The 21,777-nt window shown below is 39.1% G+C and overlaps 1 protein-coding gene across 7 annotated transcripts in view; it reads left to right on the top strand.

Moving 5' to 3' along the window:
- CNTN4 (contactin 4) overlaps positions 1-21,777 on the top strand; it is a 560,752-nt gene that overhangs the window by 385,644 nt on the left and 153,331 nt on the right. For all 7 annotated transcript variants that reach the window (XM_081245077.1, XM_081245074.1, XM_081245075.1 and 4 more), the window contains 2 exons: positions 6,113-6,215; positions 9,436-9,620. In XM_081245077.1, coding sequence (XP_081101203.1) covers positions 6,113-6,215; positions 9,436-9,620 — 288 coding nt within the window. The remainder of the gene's footprint in view (positions 1-6,112; positions 6,216-9,435; positions 9,621-21,777) is intronic.

Below are 21,777 nucleotides of genomic sequence, written 5' to 3'. Positions count from 1 at the left end.
TGATTGGCATCGTGGCTGGTGTGACTCTGCATTACTAGTCATCTCCCAGTGACTAGCGCATGATGTATGTTACTCTTCGGTGCAACTTCTTGCTTTGGCTCAATACCTCGTGGTTGCTACAGAAGTTCTTAAAGTACATTCCCTGGACCAGAAACATCAGCATCACCTGGGAACTTGTGAGAATGCACATTCTCAGTCTCCATCTCAACTTACTAATTGAAACTCAAGCCCTCCAGGTGATTTAAAGTTTAGGAACACTGGTTTTGGAAAAAACACCTAGAAATTTATAGCATATCTTCTTTAGGAAATAAACTCAGTTATTCCATAAACAATTAATTGTTCCCTGCATATGCCACATCACTACGCAAGGCACTGGAAAAGGTTAACTACAAATGTCGTGAAGATAATGATCAGGTCTGTGGTATGCACATCGTAACCCCATTGCTATAGGTGGTGTTAAATCAATATTTATTGAATTCATTGGAATGTAAATACACCTAAGCCCCTGACTCCTGAAGACTCTGATGTATGAAATTTTAAGTGATATAACTTTCACTACTGTTATAGCAGCCGGCGCTCTCATTCCAATGAATAGAAAATATTGACAATGCATTTTAATGAATTAAGACTTTTTTCACCTTATGTTTAAAATTATAGGTATCTCTATTTAGAATTGAAAGCAAGAGTTTTCTCTATAGGCAATGTATATATTTCAGTCAGGAGAAAGGAAATATTGCTGAGATTATAAATCCTGGTTGATCCTGACAATATTGTATGCACTTTTACTTCAGCTGTACCTTGGTTGTGTACACATACCTAGGCCTTTATATCTTCCCGACTTCCTAAATAGTTTGAAGATGAAAAAAGGATTCTGGAGCAATTCCATCAATGGCCTCACCCTTTTTGCCTAATTATTATGTAAATCACCAGAGCAGCTATAGACCAATTAATTTCAAAAGTGTACAGGTGGTCAGAGGAATGACTTGAAAAATATGCTCCTCTTTTAAGGGGCCTTTTGTTTCTTAAAAAATAAAAAAAGGCAACAGCTTTTTAAATTTAATGTAGAAAAAGGCCAAAATAGTTGAAATGAAAGAAATAGTCAAATAAAAATGTAGCCTGTGCAAGATGTAATCAAATTAAATGGAACGCTTCACAGGTGTTCCAAAAAATGTTCATAATGTAATTGAAGAAAATGTCTTCCTTCATTTTTTTATGACTTAAATACTAGGACAGTCTTTACATACAATAAAAATTCTTTAAAGAGCAGTGAAATGCATGCCATTTCACCTCTGATCCCTATCTTTATGTCCTATAACTACTGCCATAAATACCATTTAATCTTCACCATTACTGATAACTCTATTACTTGGTTCCTATAGCCATAAATATAGACCACTGTGTGTCCACTCAGAAATCACTCCATGTGACCACATAAACAACCTACACAGCTCATTTTAGAGAAACATGATCTGAAGTTAGTGAACTTGGACAAGAGCCATGATAATACTTAAAAACAACTTCCATGCCTGGGAAGACTTCCATGTTTGACTTAATGGCTATTATGTGTCCCAGTATCAGTATAAAGAGCCACATTTCTACATCTTTTTCTCCCTTTCACAAATTCCTACATATCACAGTTTTTTCCATATGCCTTGTACTGAGCTAAGATTTGTGAGGAACAGAAAAAAATCAGAAGTACTTCCATTCCTCAAAGAAGTAAAAGTACAACAGAAGAGATGACAAATGTATAAATAGCTATAAAGATGATAGAAAACAGCAATGTTATTCGAGAGCACCCAGAAGTTTATTTGTAAAATGTTTCATGGCAGTTTTTTACTGAGCACCTATTAAGTACAGAGACAAAGATAAAAGCAAGGATGAAAAAGATGGACATATTACTTGACATCATGGGGTTTACAATCTGGATGGAAGACAGAACTAAACACAAGAACTAAACATGAGAAGTATACATTGTGATGAAGACAGAAGTCACAAATAAACAAAATATTTCAGAAGGTTGAAATCTTTGAAAGAGATGTTCTTTAAAAAATTGTTCAGGGCTTCCCTGGTGGCGCAGCAGTTGAGAGTCCGCCTGCCGATGCAGGGGACATGGGTTCATGCCCTGGTCTGGGAGGATCCCACATGCCGCGGAGCGGCTGGGCCCGTGAGCCATGGCCGCTGAGCCTGCGTGTCCGGAGCCCGTGCTGCACAACGGGAGAGGCTACAACAGTGAGAGGCCCGCGTACCGCAAAAAAAAAAAAAAAAAAAAAAAAAAATTGTTCAGTGAGGAGCCAACTGGTAGGCAAGACAAGATGGCAGTTAAGAAGAATATGGCTATGACCCAGCAATCCCACTCCTGGGCATATACCCAGAGAAAACCATAATTCAAAAAGATACATGCACCCCAGTGTTCATTGCAGCACTGTTTACAATAGCCAGGTCATGGAAGCAACCTAAATGCCCATCGACAGAAGATGCAGTACATATATACAATGGAATATTACTCAGCCATAAAAAGAAACAAAATTGGGTCATTTGTAGAGGCGTGGATGGACCTAGAGACTTATATAGAGTGAAGGAAGTCAGAAAGAGAAAAACAAATATCGTATATTAATGCATGTATGTGGAATCTAGAAAAATTGTACAGGTGAACCAGTTTGCAAGGCAGAAATAGAGACACAGATGTAGAGAACAAATGTATGGACACCAAGGGGGGGAAAGCAGCGGGAGTGGTGATGGTGGGATGAACTGGGAGATTGGGATTGACATATATATGCTAATATATATAAAAATAGATAACTAATAAACTGGAACCTGCTGTATAAAAAATAAGTAAATTAAATTAAAAAACAAAAAAAAGAAGGATTTAGATAGAGGGCCTGGTCCAGAAAGAGAGCTATTACCAGAGATAACTACAAAGAGTATGGCCTAGGTGTGGTAGACTCAGGAGGGCTCAGTGGACCTGTGTATTCAAATTCCTAACTCTATCCTATTGTCTCTGCATGGCATAACAGACTTTGTTTACCAAACATTTGCTTTCCCCGTATTTCTGTGAGTTGTCTTCCTTCCCTTTGAAGACCCATATCCCTACCCCCTCCTCCTTAGCTCAGGATGGCCTATAAGCTTTAACTGCCTGCCTGTCTTTGACCCTCTCATGCCTGTGTGAGGCTCCCATATGTACAAAATTAAATTTGTTTTTTTCTCCTGTTAATGTCTTAATTAATAAATAAGCCAAAAGAATTTTAGAAAGGTAGGGAAAAAGTTTTTCCTCCCTTACATTCCCAGTTGTATTCCTGGCATCTAGGGCAGTAAAAATAAGAAAGAAAGACGGAAAGAAAGAAAGAAAGAAAGAAAGAAAGAAAGAAAGAAAGAAAGAAAGAAAGAGAGAAAGAAAGAGAGAAAGAAAGAGAGAAAGAGAGAAAGAAAGAAAGAGAGAAAGAAAGAAAGAAAGAAAGAGAGAAAGAGAGAAAGAAAGAAAGAAAGAAAGAAAGAAAAGAAAGAAAGAAAGAAAGAAAGAAAAGAAAGAAAAGAAAGAAAGAAGCCGAATGCAAAAGACCACACACTGTATGATTTCATTTATATGTAATGTCCAGAAGAGGCAAATCTATAGACATAGAAGGCAGGTTAGTGGTTGCCGGGGGCTGGGATTGGTTCTGGAATTAACTGTCAACAGGCATGAGGGGTCTTTCTGGGGTGATGAAAATGTTCTAAAACTGGATTATGCTGATGGTTGCCCGACTCAGTCAGTTTACAAAATCATTACATGTTTTTTACAGTAAGTCATGGGAAACAGTGAGAACTGAAGCAAAAGAGATTTGATACTTTCTGGTCATTTAAAGACTGCTGTGGGCTACAGAGTGTAGGGCGTACTAAGGAAAGGGGTACAGCAGGCTGGAGGAGGGGATTTTGAATCGGGGCCATAAAAGGTGGGATTTTAGGTTGAGGAGATAATAGCTGAGGGGACCTGGGACACTGAGCAAGTGCTATTTCGGTTGCTCAGGACAAGGATGTGTGAGACATTTTTGATCCTTGATGATCCTTTCATAGTTGGATTACAGGAACCAGGTTTATATGTAATGTTGATAGAACGAGGGGGTAGGGGGGAAACCTGATCATGGCTGAGACAGTCTTGACCCTCCGTATTTTAACCGTATCATTTCATCTCCCTTCCACTCACAATACACCGCAATGTAGTTTGTCTTGATTTCCCGGGAGGACCAAAGACCTCTTTCTCTCAAGGCAGTTGTTTTTCTAATTAACACTGCTCTCGGGGTACACAGCCACACACACAGCACTCAGAGGTGTTAAGTTGTTCCTGAGCTCCAAGTCATACTACTGATATTTATGGGATGGTGAGTCAGCTGTATGGGTTGTTTATTAGCAAGTTGAGCAGAAGTGTGCGAATGCGGGCGTTAGCAAGCCCTGTCTCTTTGTGGTCCTGCTGTGAGGGCACATGCTTAAGGGAAGGCAAACCCAAACATAAGTGCAAGAGGACTCAGAGACTGACCAGAAAGGGGGGAATGGTTTTGTATCTGAACGTGTCAAGCATGGATTTCATGTACTGGAATTTAGTTTTGGAGTGTTACTCCTGCAGTGGCCAGAGGCCATAGTAAAAGATTAAGATGAGGACTCAGGGACCAGAGTTGCAACCTTGAATACTAGTCTGTTGTGGGACTAAAGACAAACAGTTTAACCCCTTCGAGATTACAGACTTGCTTGTGAAAGGCAGGGACAGACTAGAACTGTGGTTTTCATTTTGCGGGGGTTAAGGTCCTTTCTAGTATGGGTTGCTAGGTATGGGTCCTTTCTGCAGAAAAGTATGCATCCATGAATGCCAAGATTAAGAATACTGAACCAAATTAACTCAAAGGTGTCTTCCAAATCCATTCCTCCCTGTCAGTCTACGAAAGGATAAAAACGAACAGCTATGTTCAACTTTGCGCTTTTGATGACATATGTCACAGCAAACCTAGCTAGACTAATGCATCATTTGTCACTTGGGGTTGATTTCTTTTTTACACATTGAGGAAATCCCATTGCTGCTTCCCAAACTGTGAAGCTGCAGATAAAGAGGGTCACCTCTGCAAAATGAATGGAACTGTTTCTCTTAGTCATTGTACCTGTCCCCATCTGTTCCTTACTTTTAACCTTTCCATCTGAATCCTTCAGTCTCTTTTCCCTCTAACTGTGGGAAGCCTAAAGAAGAGATGAAATGGAGGATCCTATCATGTTTTAGTAAGCTAGATAATTTCAAACTTTATATTGGCACAGTTGAATCAGAGACCACAGGAAATGACTAGAAATTGAATAGAAATAAATGTATTAAAACAATTAGAGTAGTGGTAGACAGTGTCAAGAATGTATTGATAAGAAATCATTCATAAGCATTTAGTTATAAAGCGTGGACTTAATTTGTTCGGCTGTGCTGCCTTGGCTATAATTGTACAGTAATTTTCCAGGATATGGAAAAGTGGGAGAATATGACCTTCAAAGTAAGCCTGCCATTGCTGCCATTGGCAAGGTGGGTATAACTTAAAGGTTGTTTTCAATGGTTACTTCCTATTGTTCTTTTGTCATTGTTTCAGAATATATTAAAAATATAAGAATTTTGTGTTACCTTGCATATACCAATTTATGACTAATTCAGATTGACCTTCAAAAGTGAAAGAAAAGTAATTTGTGGTGATGATTACTCAGAAATTGTCTTTATATAGACACAATAAAGCATGAACATATTATTTTAATGTATTTTAAATTTTCTGCAGTACGTTTCCAAAAAAATAATTAATATATTCCTGGTGACTAGGACTTTATACCCCTTCCTCTTTTTCTTCCATGACTACTTTTTTTTTTAAAGTATTTTCAAGAAGCAATGGGGTATGCATGGAGAATTTACTCCTAGGCAGATGGTGTGGTGCTGTGATACAAATTTTTCTGTAGCAGTAACTGGGAGAGAAGCCATGATTCACGGCTGTTAAGAGATAGGAGCCGTTTTAAAGGAAGGAACTAATTGCACACACAGTGATGTGTAGGAGCATCCTACGTTAACAGAAAAACACTTGTGTATGTTTTAAAAGAATCTCCAAGACTTAGCTCCTTTGTTTATTCACAGGGGTGATGGGTGAATATGAGCCAAAAATAGAAGTGCAGTTCCCAGAAACGGTCCCGACTGCAAAAGGAACAACAGTGAAGCTGGAATGCTTTGCGTTAGGAAAGTAAGTTCTGGTTTCTCTTCTCCCTTGTCCTCCCTCCAGCTTGGGCAAGTGTAGAATTTTCTTTGCACTGTTCGCCGTGATGGTTTCTGAAGTAACTGAAAAGCAAGCCAAGCCTCTCTTGCTGTGATTCTGTGTGCGCATCTTTGATTTTGCCCTCTCATCATGGAGAGGGGATGTGTCATGGAACGAGAGGGATTAGGCTGCCATGATGGACATGGCCACAAAGGAGAGGAGAATGGGCAGTTCTGAAAAAGTGCTTTGTTCTATTACAATGACCTGTAATGTACATGTTGTCTAACCCAGAATGTTAGGAAAACAATGGCCTTCATTTGAGATACTGTGAAGTTGACTGGAAAAATGTGGACTTTCATTCGGGTCCCAGTTTACGGAATATGCATCAAACTTGTCTTGTATTTCCTTTTAAATTGCCCGTCTCTTCTTTCTCCTGTTCTGAAAATTTTATTTTATTGCAGTATAGTTGATTTACAGTATTGTGTTAATTTCTGCTATACAGCAAAGTGAGTCAATTATACATATATATATATTCTTTTCCATTATGGTTTATTACAGGATATCGGATATAGCTCCCTATGCTATGCAGTAGGAGCTTATTGTTTATCCATTCTCTATATACTGCTTTGCATCTGCTAATCCCAAGCTCCCAATCCATCCCTCCCCACCTCCCGCCCCCTTGTCAACCACAAGACCGTTCTCTATGTCTGTGAGTCTGTTTCTGTTTCATAGATAAGTTCATTTGTGTCATATTTTAGATTCCACATGTAAGCAATAGCATCTTCTTTCTACTTTCGATTTCGATTTCCTTCTGCTTTGGCTAGAGATTGGTAAGACCTGATATTCTCTAAGAGAGTCTTTATTTTACAAAGTCATCTGAAAATTATTCACAATTTTATTATTCAATCTGTGGAGTCTTCTTAGATAAGCCTACTTGGGAACCAGTTAGATTTTCCGTTACAGTATCTGTCAGAGGGCATAAGGGAGATGAAAAGCAGATCAGTTAAGATTTTGCCAGTAACCCTGCAGGAAAGGTTTGGCATCAGTGATAAAAACTGTCATCTGAAATAAGAATTTTTTGGTCATCTATGTACTTTAATGATGCACGTGAATCTCTATGCCCAACCCCACCTATCTGGCTAACCCACTGCTAACTCCTCATCCTTTTCCTGTACCCAAATGTTGGCTAAGGCAGCAACACTAACTTTTGCTCAACCCCTGTGTCAGCATGATTTTGTGTTTTACAGCAACCATGGAAGAAAGCTGTTCCTTTTTTTTTCAATTTTATTTTTAGCTCTAAAGAAAGGATTCTTTTGGTTTTCCTGTTTTCAAGTCATGGTAGTATACGCTGCAGTAGTATCTTTACTTTGGTGCTGAAATATACAGTGATCATTTTCTATGTCCTGAAAACTTACCCCGTTAAATAAATTATGACCTTGCTGTAGGATTGAACACTGTACCAACATTAAAAGTCAAGTTGTAAAACAACATGTGAAACCTAGAAAATGCCCATGGTTTATTACTAAGAGACTAAAAGCAGATTGCCAAACAGTAGAAGATGGTCCTGTTTTTTATTGTATATAAATATATATTTATATATATATTAGGAAACTTAATTCAAAGAAAAGATGAGAGAAGGTAACTGGATAGGCTAGAAATGTGTTTGGTGAACTCTGCAAGGTGACACCTTGAAAAATCTTCTGTGGAGGAAGACAGCAAAATTTACGTTGTTCCCACTTCAAAGGGGGTATGAATTACACACTATTCACGCTGCTTGAATGGCACTAGAATGAAAACAAAGGCCCCAAATTGGGCTCCTCCAATCTACACAGAAATGTTTGGGTATGCACATCCAGCTGCGGAAACACATCATCGTGGCCCGCTTAAGAGCAGAAAGACTATCTCTAAGTACAGTTATTTGTAAAGGCACGTATTAAATGTCTATCTCATCACATGTAAAGACACCCATAATGTACTTTTGATAGAGCCCTTTCTGCCTTTCGCGTTAGTGTCTGCCTAATGAACTTAAATTCCTCTAAAATAAGTATAGTAGAGTTGATGGCTCTAATTTTTTAAATACCGTCTCAGGTTTTCCGGAGAAGATTAGCAAGTCTTTAGTGTAATTACTTGTCTGTGTGTGTTTTTGTAAAAAATAAATATGTAAACAATTGTATCCCCTACTAGGAAGCCGCAATCTTAAAAGCTGTGGTTAGCTCACTAAACCATTGATTTGCAGATTCAGTGATGCCCTTGCAATATATATACACTACCAAACGTAAACTAGATAGCTAGTGGGAAGCAGCTGCATAGCACAGGGAGATCAGCTCGGTGCTTTGTGACCACCTAGAGGGGTGGGATAGGGAGGGTGGGAAGGAGGGAGACACAAGAGGGAAGAGATATGGGAACATATGTATATGTATAACTGATTCACTTTGTTGTAGAGCGGAAACTAACACACCATTGTAGAGCAATTATACTCCAATAAAGATGTAAAAAAAAAAAAAAAAAAAAAAGATGCATCCTAACAGTTTCGGCTGGAGGATGATAGATGTCTTGAGAGTACTTAAAGACCCCACAGATTGTTTCTTTCCTTATCTCACTACTTAAGTAGAGTTTCCTGAAACCACCCTCCTAATGGACTGCTACAATGGACTCCTAAAGGTTCCACAGAGAGTGTCCCAAGAGGCAGCAAGTAGAAGCTGCCAGTTTCGTATCCCCTGAGCCTTGAAACTGACACATCACTTCTGCCTTATTTCAGTAATCCAGGTAGCCAAAGAACCCACCAGTTTCAAGGAGAGGGGGGCCTGGACCTCACCTTAGTGGAAGGCATGTTTAATTCTCCCCATTTGTGCATGGACATTTTCATTTTCATATTTATGATTTTAAAAGAAACAGATGCACTAGAAAAAATAGAAGAAGCATATAAAAATCTGTTTTTATTTCATTGGTAATATTGCATACGATATAGATTAACTTATTTAAGGTTATTTGATTTTAAGGAAAACACTAAGTATATAATAATACTGGAGATGTGAATATCACTAAAATCATTAATGGTGATATGTGAATAAATGACATTTGGGGAACACTGTCTAGTGCAAGCTTATAATGTTTAGAAGTAAGAAGGAAGGGATTGTAAGCAGCCTAGGTTCAAATAAAAGAAACAGTCTCTCTAACTTGATTCACTCCCATTTTTTCTTGCTATCAGTCCAGTACCAACTATTATCTGGAGAAGAGCTGATGGAAAGCCAATAGCAAGGAAAGCCAGAAGACACAAGTCAAATGGAATTCTTGAAATCCCCAATTTTCAGCAGGAGGATGCTGGTTGGTACGAATGTGTGGCTGAAAATTCAAGAGGGAAAAACATAGCAAGGGGACAGCTGACTTTCTTTGGTAAGACTGTGATTCCAGTTTATCATTTGTTGACCTTCCTGGTATTAACATTGTAAGCTGGGAGGTGTGCATTCAGGTTTTTTCAGAAGGATTGTTCGAAATAGGATCGTGTAAAACCCTTGGTTTGCTGCTTAATTAGCATGCCCTGGGTGATTCTGGGTGGGGAGAGTGAGGATGGGGGGCAGGGATGGAAGATATAGGCTGATACGTTTGGGGCATAGAAATTAGTGTGAACACACTTGCAGAGGACCTATTTTCTCTCCTGCCATCAAGCTGCAAAACTGACACAGGAAACGTTTTGCTATTCCTGTTCCTGTTTGTTTGTTTTTTTTTTTTTTAAAGCTCTCTGCTTTTCTTCATTCGAATTTTGATTTGGAGTTCGTGTTAATCCTTTGTAATTGCTCCTATTTGGTAGTGATTTAATATGGTGCTATGAACATTTCAAAATGCACATTGTCCAAATTTAGTTCTTACCAGAGCAGAGCATGACAAATCTCTCTCACCCCAAAGACTTTTTCCGCGCAGCTGCTCCTATTCCAATCGAATCATCGGCATTGATCCAAACATAATATAAATGTAAAACCTCTAGCAAGTGGTCATCAATTGAGCCTATCTTGGAAACCCTGTTAGGGTATTGATTTGAAATCCAGAAAGGGATTTCACTGGATAGGCATTTTGAAAGCAAATTGAGTTCTCCCAAATTGGAACATGCCTGAATCCCATCTGTCTGGCATATTGAAAATAAATATTATAGATTGATAAGTATTCAAGAATGGCTTAAATAAACAACAGTGTATATTAAAAGGCTGAGAGCAGTTCTTTAGGCAGGGCCAAGTTGTAGCAAAGGCTTTAAACCTTCCTTTTTCTTGAAGTAACTAATACCATGAAAGTGTATTTATTTCATCAATTCTTCTTCCAGAGCATTTTGGTTTTAAGATATGGGGAAAGAATTTTGTTCAGTAATCATGTAAGGTTTTTTAGAAGCATGATTAGAAAATGGGCGGAGATTTTGAATATCAGCTAGCCTTCAGCAACCTCTCCCATTGACCCTCAGCATTTTGGACTCATACTTCTGACATTGCCCACTTGGTGGAAGAACACACATGATTTTACCAAGTGCTTCACGTGATGACTTCAGCACCAGTTGTTTGAATAAATATGCACTCTTTTTTAATCACCCATCTTCCTTCAACAATAAAGGACCAACTCTACTCATGCCAGATGACAGACTTGATGCTTGATCTTTGCTCTTTCATAAACTGTCATGGTTGATACCTTATTTGATTGGTTGAAAAGCAAAAGACATCACAGTTCATTGGCTGGAAAAACATAAGACTGAAGGTTACAGATTTGTTCAGTGAGATGCACTTGCTGTCTTTTTTAAGTGTTTAGGGTACATTTTTCTCTCCAGTGTAATAATTATTTCTCCTGTATCAGGTAGGAACAACCTGAAAATATTTAGGTAAATGACCAATTTTTTTAAAATTAGTTGGATAGATATTTCCATCCAGTGGCGGTGGTTCCTAAATGTTACTTGTGTTGCTCGAATAATTGATTGAGTCATTTTTCACTTTCATGTTTTTCTTTGAAGTGAAATATCTGTTTCACTATGTTAAAAAGGCATGAAATAGTCTGTTACCAGGAGTTGACATAGTGCTTTCTAGTAGGTCAGAGATTTCCTGCACCAGAAATAGAAGAGTCCACTGTTACTGTTCTGGAGAATCAACCTTGTCACTGGCCTCCAGCCTTGTATAGTGAAAGGTTTTTTCAGGGATCCTGCCTGGAGATGAAAATCAGGTCCTAACAGTGTTTCCCTTTTAAATGAAGTTGTCTGCATCCATGCATGGAGAAGAAAGCAGAATGAAATCTGCCTACTTTCTGAAGATAACTCAGCTTTTTCCTCAGTTGTCAACCACCCTTGGTGTTAGAAGCTTGTCTAATAAGTTGACTTTCATGGTGCTGGGCTTTTGCATCTATGTTTATTCTTTTGTTTATCCTCAACTAGCGTATCAGCTAGTTGACACAGAAATTATCAAATTGTTTTCATTGTCACAGGAGAGCTTAATTATACAAAAGTGCTTGGCTGTCATTTTTTTTCTTTCTTTTTAAATATTTTTTCTGGTCTGTAGTGGGTTTGTCCAGTGCTGTGTTTCTGATATCCAGCTGCCTAGATCTCCAAGTTAAATGAGTTATTATCATTAAAGTCACCATATATTTCACAAAAGGGGAGAAAGTAGCCCCAGTCACTTATCCATGAATGTTCTGTCTTTGTTAACAAGAAAATTTCTTACAACATTAATATGTGCTGTGCTCAGGGATTATAAACCATGGGTTTCAGCTTAGAAACCTGCTTCTCCTTTTTGGTTCCAAGTTGCTGCATCCCATTCATCAACTCTTCACTTGAACAGCCACGGACAGGTGTGCTCACTTCTGTTCTGGCCTGACAAAATGGCAATTTTTCTGATCCTGCCCTAAAACCCTTTTACCTTCCTCCAAAGACCTGCTGGGCATGGTTCCATTGCTCCTATGTTCCCTGTGTCAGGATGATAGAAGCCCCTGTTCCTGGTTGGTGTGTTTCCACTGTGGCTGTGTCTTTAGGTTAGCATGTGCTACTCGTGGTTGGGATATGGGAAGAACTGAAACTAGTTCAGACATAAAATATTTTTACCCATCTCCATTTTCCCAATTTATTTTGCCATGACCTATACTTGTCTGTGTGGTCTAATTTTAATCTGCTCTTTCAAATATTTTTCAGCATAAAAAACTTCCTAAAAATAGATCTGTTATATATTCAGGGTTAAAATACTACAGATCTTTGTTACTTAAAGGTTGACATTTTCTAAAATGGCTTTAATATATTATTAATTTGTTCAAAAGAAATTTTTATTGCCTACCATATGGCAGGCAATGTTGGGCACTTAGGGTTGTAAGACAAATCCCTGCCTTCAAGGAGCTTGTCTTTTACTAGAAGCTGATGGGCAATTTACTATTAAGCAAATAAACGAACTAGAAAATTTCATAGTGTGGTAAGAGTTGTGAAGAAAATGAGTAGTACGATATGATAGCAAATAACTAGGAGCAGAAGAAAGGCTTCATAAGATAAGGTAGTCAGGGAAGACTTGTCTGAGATTTGACTTTGGAGCTGAAACCTAAAGGACGCAAAAGAGCCAGGCTTTCAAGGAGTGGTACATTCCAGGCAGAAGGTAAGGAACTGCAAAGCCCCTGAGACAGGAAACTACTTAACATTGCTATTAACACTGCATTGTGAGATGTATCAAGGAAGCTAGTGTAACTTAGTCATAGTGAGAAAGGGCAAAAGGTTTGGAAACATAGGAGGGTGACAGATGATGCAGTATCTTGTAAGCCAGCCACAGAGTTTGGGATTTATTCTGATCATAACGGGAAACCAGTGGAGGATTTTAAGCAGGGGAATGACTCAATCACATTCATGCTTTTAAAAGATCACTCCGGTTGTTCTGTGGTGATTAGATTATAGGGAACCAAGAGTAAAAGCAGGACAACTGGTCAAGAAGCCAACCAGGTGAGAGAGGTTGGTGGCTAGGACTCAAAGAAGGAAAATAAATGGAGGCTTGACATATATTTTGGAGTTAGAATGAGTAAGACACTCCCAAGTCATTCCTACACTTAGCCATTTTATAGATAAGGAAATTGATTCCCAAAGAGAAAATGTTACTGATTGAAGTTACATGGTTATGTAGAGCTAGATTCCAAATTCTATGCCTGTTCCTTCATGCTAGAGGTTCTCAAACTTCAGTGTGCTTTAGAGTAATCTGAAAATTTTATTAAAATACAGAATACTGCATTCTATCCCCAGAAGTTCTGACTCTGTAGAACTAGGGTGGGACCTGAGAATTTGTATTTCTGCTAAGTTCCTTGGTCATGCTTATGCAGCTTGTCTGGAGTCCACAGTGTGAGAACCATGGCTCTCGTGCTAGGCTGTTTTCAAGTGGTAGAGTGAATCCTAAGATTAAATTACATGCAAGCAAAGGTGCTCCTGCTTCCCATGAAAGCTACCAGCTTGCTGTCACATCAAGCATTATGGCCAGTCTACATAGACAAAGTAGGAGGGTGCTAAAGTAATTATCTTTGAAAAAAGGAAAGGGAAGTATAAAATGGATTTAATTCACTTGATAATTATTCATCTTTCCACCTCATTATGTCTGTATAGTCACTTCCTTTTTGCACAAATAGACCAACAGAGTAACATCATTTAGAAGAATGAAGCATGAACTAAAGGAGCCTGATATTTAATGCCTTTTGTTCAGTTTCTCCCATATGTAACGGGTGTTAAGAGAGTAAAATCATCTTCACCATGAGGAAATAGGGAATATAATATTTGAGCGGTGAGCAGGCTGTTGTTCATAGAATCCTATAATGTTTGAGCTGGAAGGATCTACTGGGGCCAACTCATTGATTTTTTAAAATTTATTTTATTTATTTTTATCTTTGGCTGTGTTGGGTCTTCGTTGCTACGCGCGGGCTTTCTGTAGTTGTGGTGGGCAGGAGCTACTCTTGGTTGTGGTGCGTGGGCTTCTCATTGCAGTGGCTTCTGTTGTTGCGGAGCACAGGCTCTAGGCGCGTGGGCTTCAGTAGTTGTGGGACAAGGGCTCAGTAGTTGTGGCTTGCGGGCTCTAGAGCGTAGGCTCAGTAGTTGTGGCGCACTGGCTTAGCTGCTCCACAGCATGTGAGATCTTCCTGGACCAGGGCTTGAACCCATGTCCCTTGCATTGGCAGGCGGATTCTTAACCATTGCACCACCAGGGAAGCCCTTCTCTTTGATTTTTATAAGTTAAAAAAAAAAAAAAGAAAAAGAGAAAAAGTCCCAGAGACATAAAATAACTTACCCAAGGTGATAGAATGAGCGAGAATCAGAGCTATGACTAAAACTGCTCTTTCTGTGTTCCTTTTCCTGCCAATAAGACATTTTAATAAAATAGGTAAAGGGGAAAAAAATTCATCAATCATCCAGATACTTCTTCTGCTTATTTTCCACAACCAAAGTCATAAATTAAAACATCCAGTTGAACAGTTGACTTATTCACTTCCTATTTTCCAAGGTGATCACCTGATTATTGAGTCCAAAAGAGTTCTTTTTTATTTTCCTCTCCAACTTACATCTATGGCTATATGTCTAGACCTTGTGGGCAATGGTCCTTTGGCTCTAAAGGCAAAACTGTAGCCATGATGACACTGCACGTGGTGTTGGGTTATCTCTAAGGTCAGAATACAGAAGCATCGTGTAGCATCTCATACTAATTTCCCCACAGATGTGCTATGTATATGTGATCACTAGATAATATTCAGCCCCACAAAGTGGCTTAAAGGATTGAGTGACCAAAAAATGAACACAGCAGATAAGGTAATTTTGCAGTAAAGCTGTAATCTGCTTAACTGTCCTAGACAGAACTGATATCGAGACCCTCAGTTTCCTTGAGTGTCACTTCAGATAGTCAACAATTTTTGTTTCCTTCACTTCAGCTGGTAGTTCCAATTAAGTGGGTTGGTGCAATTTTTCAAGGGGTGCACATTGAAACATATTTAAATAATGGTCATTGGGAAGTAATACAGGAGTAGGGTTACAGGGTCCTTACCCCATGAGAAGCTTCAGACCAGGGAAGAAAAAGTCACATCAAAGACAATGTAGTGAAATGCAGTTCCATTCCCTTACTCTGTCATCACAGAAGGCAGAAGTAACTGTTACAATTTTTATCTATCAAGGAATATTGTTTAAATTTACTTGTAGCAAGTTTTGCATACATATATTCATTTATCTGAAAATTTCCATGCTTCTCTAAAGCTGGAGTCCTCAAATTTTGGGTTTCAGATCGCCTTTTCACTCTGAAAGATTATCGTATACTCCAAAAAACTTTTGCTTATGTGGGTTATTTCTACCAGTATATAGCATATTAGAAATTAATCCTGAGAATTTGAGTACTTTATTTTAAAATGACAACAGTATAATCAGTGCATATTAACATAATTAATGTATTTTAAGAAAACTGTATTTTTCCAAACAAAAAAGAGGGATGTTGTTTAGGTTTTTGCAAATACCTTTAATGTCTATTTTAGCAGAAAAAACTAGATTCTGGTATGTGCTTCTGTATTTAATCTGTCACGATTGTTGTTTTGGTTGAAGTGTACAAAGAAAATCTGATCTCACACAGATGTGTAGGTAGAAAGAAAGGCTCTCATGGACTCTCTGAAAGAGACTTGGGGAACCCCAGTGGTCCTGAGACCACACTTTGAGAACCATGGGTCCAAAAGAATACTCCCTTCTCCATTGACAGTAGGGGCATAGTTTAAGAGCCTGTCAGGCGAGCACGGATGTTGAAGCCAAGCAAGGCCTGTGTACCAGTCCTAACTGAGCCACTTTCTGAATCTGGACTTTCATGTCCCTGGACCTCATCTGTAAAATGGGGACAATGACACTTAACTTGCAGGTTATTATGAGGTCGAGAAATAGCACATATAAAGTGATGCTGATAGAGGTATTATGTCAGTACTTTAGTGTCTGTGATTGGTAGTACTCTCTTTAGAAGGTGAATAGGGGGATGGAGAAAGGAATGTATTTAACCCAATAAGAGCACATTCAGAGAAACAGTAGGCAGTGACCGAGTTGAGAATTAAAAATAAACATAAAGAAATTAGTCTGTGTTAAACTAGATAATAGCTTGGTTTGTTTGGGTGGCAGTGGGCTTAGTGAACCAGCCTTAAGACCTTTTTCATGAACATATGGCTAATTTCCAATCCTTTTTTATTCATTGATTCATTTCTCAAGTTCTGAAATGACTACAACACATCCAGGAAGAAAAGAGAAAACGTATGTTCTTATAGAAATTAGGTAGCAGTAAAAGAGTTAAACCAGGGCTTCCCTGGTGGCGCAGTGGTTGAGAGTCCACCTGCCGATGCAGGGGACACGGGTTCGTGCTCCGGTCCGGGAAGATCCCACATGCCGTGGAGCGGCTGGGCCTGTGAGCCATGGCCACTGAGCCTGTGCGTCCGGAGCCTGTGCTCCGCAACGGGAGAGGCCACAACAGTGAGAGGCCTGCGTACCGCAAAAGAAAAAAAAAAAAAAGAGTTAAACCAACCCATTCAAAAACAATACACATGATGGCACAGAACAGTTTTGCTGTTCGTGCCCTATGAGCTGTATGTGTTCAGAAGGATAGCAGTTGACAGATCAGGGAAGGCTTCGTGGAGGAAGTGTTTCCGCAGAGTGAACACTGGGTAGGGATGAAGGGGAGGAGAACATTCCAAAAACACAAGTTGTTTTGAACAAATATATGAGGCAGGAGCTGGCTTATTGGATTTGAGAACAAAGAAGACCCTCATTTGACAGGAGCTGTGTGTTCACTGGGCATACTTGGACAGAAAGTGAGAGAACTAGGTAGAACCAGATGACAGAGTACTTTAAATATTAGCCTAAAAATATGAAATGATGGCAATGTTCTCTTAATTTGTACAACATTTACAGTGTGCAAAGCACATTCGCACATTCTATCCATTATCTCATGCATGGATTACTTCCTACAATCATATCTGTTTTATATATTAATGAGTACCTATTAATAGAAACGTACCTGCTTTTGGTTACCCGTAAGCGTGCCTTCACATTGTTGGTTTTTATATTCTTTGTGGCTTATTATTGTTACCTGTGAGACAGTTGGCCTGGTGGCACCTCCTCTGCCATTGCCAGGAGTAAAAGTACAGTGCAACTTACACAGAGATGAAGAGATCACAAATAGGAAAGTCTGAGTGAAACAGTAATTAACAGAGAACCCAGGAGATCCAAGAATTCAGATGGTTCAAGAGGTAATTAAAGGTTTAGCACATTAAAGTCAGAAGGGACTTTAGACACCAAGTCCAGCCATCCCTTGATTCAAATGAGAAAATGTATGCGCTCAATCTCCAGGTTCCAAATTCAAAGCTCTTTCTACAAAAGGACAAGATTTAGATACCTCAAAATAGTACTTTTCAACATGTATGTATTGTTAAATTGTCACGTTACTTTTTTAAACATGAAATTTTCAATATTTAAAACAAAGCAAGGCTGTCCTAGTTGAAGGACGTCCCTCCCAAGAATTCTCTGAGCATCATAGAACTGAATTTGAAAACCCTCATTAGCAGGGATCCCCAACCCCCGGTCACGGACCGGTACCAGTCCGTGGCCTGTTAGGTACAGCAGGAGGTGAGCGGCAGGCTAGTGAGCAAAGCTTTACCTGTGTTTACAGCCGCTCCCCATCGCTCGCATTACCATCTGAGCTCCACCTCCTGTCAGATCAGCATAGGCATTAGATTCTCAGAGAAGCATGAACCCTACTGTGAACTGAGTGTACAAGGGGTCTAGGCTGCACGCCCCTTATGGAACCTAATGCCTGATGATCTGAGGTGGAGCTGAGGCAGTGATGCTAGTGCTGGGGAGCAGCTGCAAATGCAGATTATCATTAGCAGAGAGGTTTGACTGCACAGAGACCGTAAGAAATCAGTTGCTTGCAGAAACACTATCAGTGAGTGGCAAGTGACAATTAAGCTGCATCTTATGGAGTAGACTGGACATAAGCAACACACTTCGGGTGTCACCGTCTCCCATCACCCCCAGATGGGACCATCTAGTTGCAGGAAAACAAGCTCAGGGCTCCCAGTGATTCTGCATTATGGTGAGTTGTATAATTATTTCATTATATATTACAATATAATAATAATAGAAATAAAGTGCACAATAAATGTAATTCGCTTGAATCATCCCAAAACCATCCCCCACCTCCAGTCCGTGGAAAAATTGTCTTCCACAAAACCGGTCCCTGATGCCAGAAAGGTTGGGGACCGCTGCTCATTAGGATATTGGTTGCTGGTGTTGTGTGGGGAGTGGATGAGAGCCTGAAGTCAGAGGACTGGAGATTATGAGGGGAGATCAAATTTGGACCCTAGCACAGAACACAGTATGAGTATTTCTTGTGAAGCTCGTCCTTCCTTTTAGTGACTTCTGCAAATGAGAAGTTGAGGGTTTAAGAGGAAACTATAACAATAAATTAGAAGACTCTCTACAGTAAGGTTGGAAAAGGAATAGTTAAAGTGCCAATACTGGGAATGTTGGATTCAAGGTACAGATATTGACAGTATCTCAATGATTCTGTCAACAGTATAAGAATTCCAGCTGGAGATAAAGATTTGGGAAGCAACTATATATATGGTAAACTGAAGCCAAGTAATTATCCTCAGGTTCATAGAGCTCACTAACAGTATAATTCTTAAGTAATGTTAGCCAGACCTCTGCATTCCTTGGACATGATTCATCTTCTCCAAGACTGTATAAGCAACCAGAAATAATTTTGAATGCCCACAGGTCATCATCCTAATAGCAATTTAAATTGTTTTTCCCCATTATATCCTTTCTTTAAAAATTTTAACTTTCTAAGGTCTAAGGCTCATGATGGCATTTCTTTCTATCAGAAATTTCTGGGTTTGGACAGTGAGAGAGCCAGATATGTCTGAGAATTGTTTAACCACTAAGTTCAAATTATATCTGTCTGCAATATAAATTGTTATTGGATAAGATGCTTGCATGATTCCAGTGGCTGGAATACACATTGACTTAGGTCATTTCTGGCAGTTATTGAACTAAAGATTGAAATGAAGAGCTTGTTCATTTATCCAAGAGACTAACAAACAGTGTCACAGGGTCAAATAAAACACAACCATTTAACTGTATATTTGAATTTGTATCTTGAGAACAAGACTTAAGATGTTTTAGGGCTTCCCTGGTGGCGCAGTGGTTGAGAGTCCGCCTGCCGATGCAGGGGGCGTGGGTTCGTGCCCCGGTCTGGGAAGATCCCACATGCCGCAGAGCGGCTAGGCCCGTGAGCCTTGGCTGCTGAGCCTGCGCGTCTGGAGCCTGTGCTCCGCAATGGGAAAGGCCACAACAGTGAGAGGCCCGCGTACCGCAAAAAAAAAAAAAAAAAAAAAAAAAGATGTTTTAGAGGAGAGATTCTTCTATTCAAACCTTGAAAGAACATGAATGGCCAAAACAGATGGTCCTGTTTTAATATGTGAATATGATTAATTCTGTTTAGTATTTGGGATCTATATATATAATGCCCCAAAAGACATTTAGACATAACCTTCTTTCTGAAATAATAGGGCTGAATCAACCTGTTCAAGCCTTCCTTGGAGCTATTTTTCAGACATGGAGTTATAAAATGTAGTCGAACCTAGATATTAAGTGATAAATACAATGGACCCAAATACATTATCAAAAACAAGTTACAGGAAACAATATTTTCTATTATGCACTAAAATGAACCATTTGTCATCCAAGGACTTTGAACTGGGTGACCCTAAGACCTATGTAGAGATATGAATAATTTCCATCAGGCACAGGACTATTCTATTACAAAAAACTCACCCACTTAGAGATGATTCATCCAATCTAAGTGAGTGGCAGGAGAAACCTTCACTGTGTGGGCTTTTGCCCTGTAGATCTGCAGTTATGTTAACAAAAAAAAACATTATCTCATTCTTTGCCATTTATATAATATGATATTCCAATCCTGACCCCCTGGGCCCATGTCCAGATATTGACTTCAAGAGGAACATGTTTATATCATTTTAGATTTGGCATATATGAATTCATTTTACTTCAGGAGGAATAGGTTTTTAACCATTCAAATTTGGTTTCCACGAATTAATTTTACTTAAAAAAAAGGATAGTACCTGATGATGTCTCCCAAAGGCTGAATTTGCTGTCGATTTCACCTTGCCCAGCACAAATCACTACCACGGAGCATTCCTGTCGAGCACCTTAACCTCCATAACCCTGTTGCAAGAGACAGAATGAGCCCTCAGAAGTGTTTAATTAGTTAGAACTTTGCAAGGTCTTTTCAAAATCCTCTCAAGGCCCTCCCTTCCCTTCCCCATCTCCTTTTTGAGATTGCAAGGTAGTGCTTCCAGCTTTCTGTATTTTTGAAAGAAAGCAATGAATAAGCCCAAGAGTTACAGGAAATCTATGACATTGAAATCTCTGTCTCTGCACATCGTTTTGATGTTTCCTTTTTGAACTTCAACTTGACATTGCTTCATAAGTTACATTTGCCCTTCCATTTTTTTTCTTCCTCACTCTCTTTGAAAAGTTTGGCTTAGTTGTTAATATTCCACACAGATTTCTGTAGCTTTTCTTTTTTGCTTTGTTTTCATAAACTCTGTGGGGGGTAAATATTCAGCAGGTTGAATGTGAAGTAAGGCAGACAACTGCCATTAGCCTTATCAGGAGTACACATCAGATTTTCCAGGCAGAGTACTAAAAAGGTGTCTACCTTTTGAGCTCCTTTGCATTAGCAGCAGGAAGATAAAGAAAAATGGTCGGCTTGAAGCTCTTTCAAGGATAAAGGTTATAACCCTTCATTCAAGTTAATACTTGTTGATGTTATAACTTTTTTGAAAGTTGACCCTTTCAGCCTCTCCGCATATGCAGCAATGCATCATCCCCATCAGTAGAGGATTTGTCAAATTGTGTTTTGCTCTTTGAAAAACATGAAATTGCTTATAGATGGATAAAAGGAGAAAGCAGCATTTATTCAGGGACCTAGAGACCTCTGCTGGTTAAGTGACTTGTTAGTGTTTTTCCAGTTTCATTTATTGCTGGGAAGATAAGATAGCTTGGCCTCAATACTAGTCATTTCCTTTTGAATTAAATTATGGATGATCAGTAGCCTCACTGAATAAAGATACTGAGGTCAAGTCAGCAAAGAGATGAGTTAAGAATATTGAGTAGCATCTTCTAATTAAATACTGATACCAGTTTTGACTGTTAAGTTTACATTGGTAGGCATTATCCTGTGGAAGTGCCTTGTTAGAAGATAACATTCCAGAATGACAGCTGTGCTTCTCTCCTGCATGAACTTTGTGCTGAGGGTCTTCTGCCTAAATATGTTTGCCGTTATAGTTACCAATGGCACGAATTGTGCTTTAGGGAAGGCTTGATATTGATGAAGACTTTTTAGGGAACATAGGTTAACATTGTCTTTATCTCCCTTAAGAACAAGGAAAGAAAATATGACCTTAATTGAAGCATGAAAAATTAGGCATAATTTTGGTGGGGAGGGTGGAAGAGGGCATTGGGCAGTGTGGGAATTAAGTGCTG

The sequence above is a fragment of the Mesoplodon bidens genome, assembly GCF_964165515.1.
Source record: "Mesoplodon bidens genome assembly, chromosome: 10".
Classification (NCBI taxonomy): domain Eukaryota; kingdom Metazoa; phylum Chordata; class Mammalia; order Artiodactyla; family Ziphiidae; genus Mesoplodon; species Mesoplodon bidens.
Note: the sequence above shows the minus strand (reverse complement) of the source record. Positions and strands in the feature narration are given on the sequence as shown.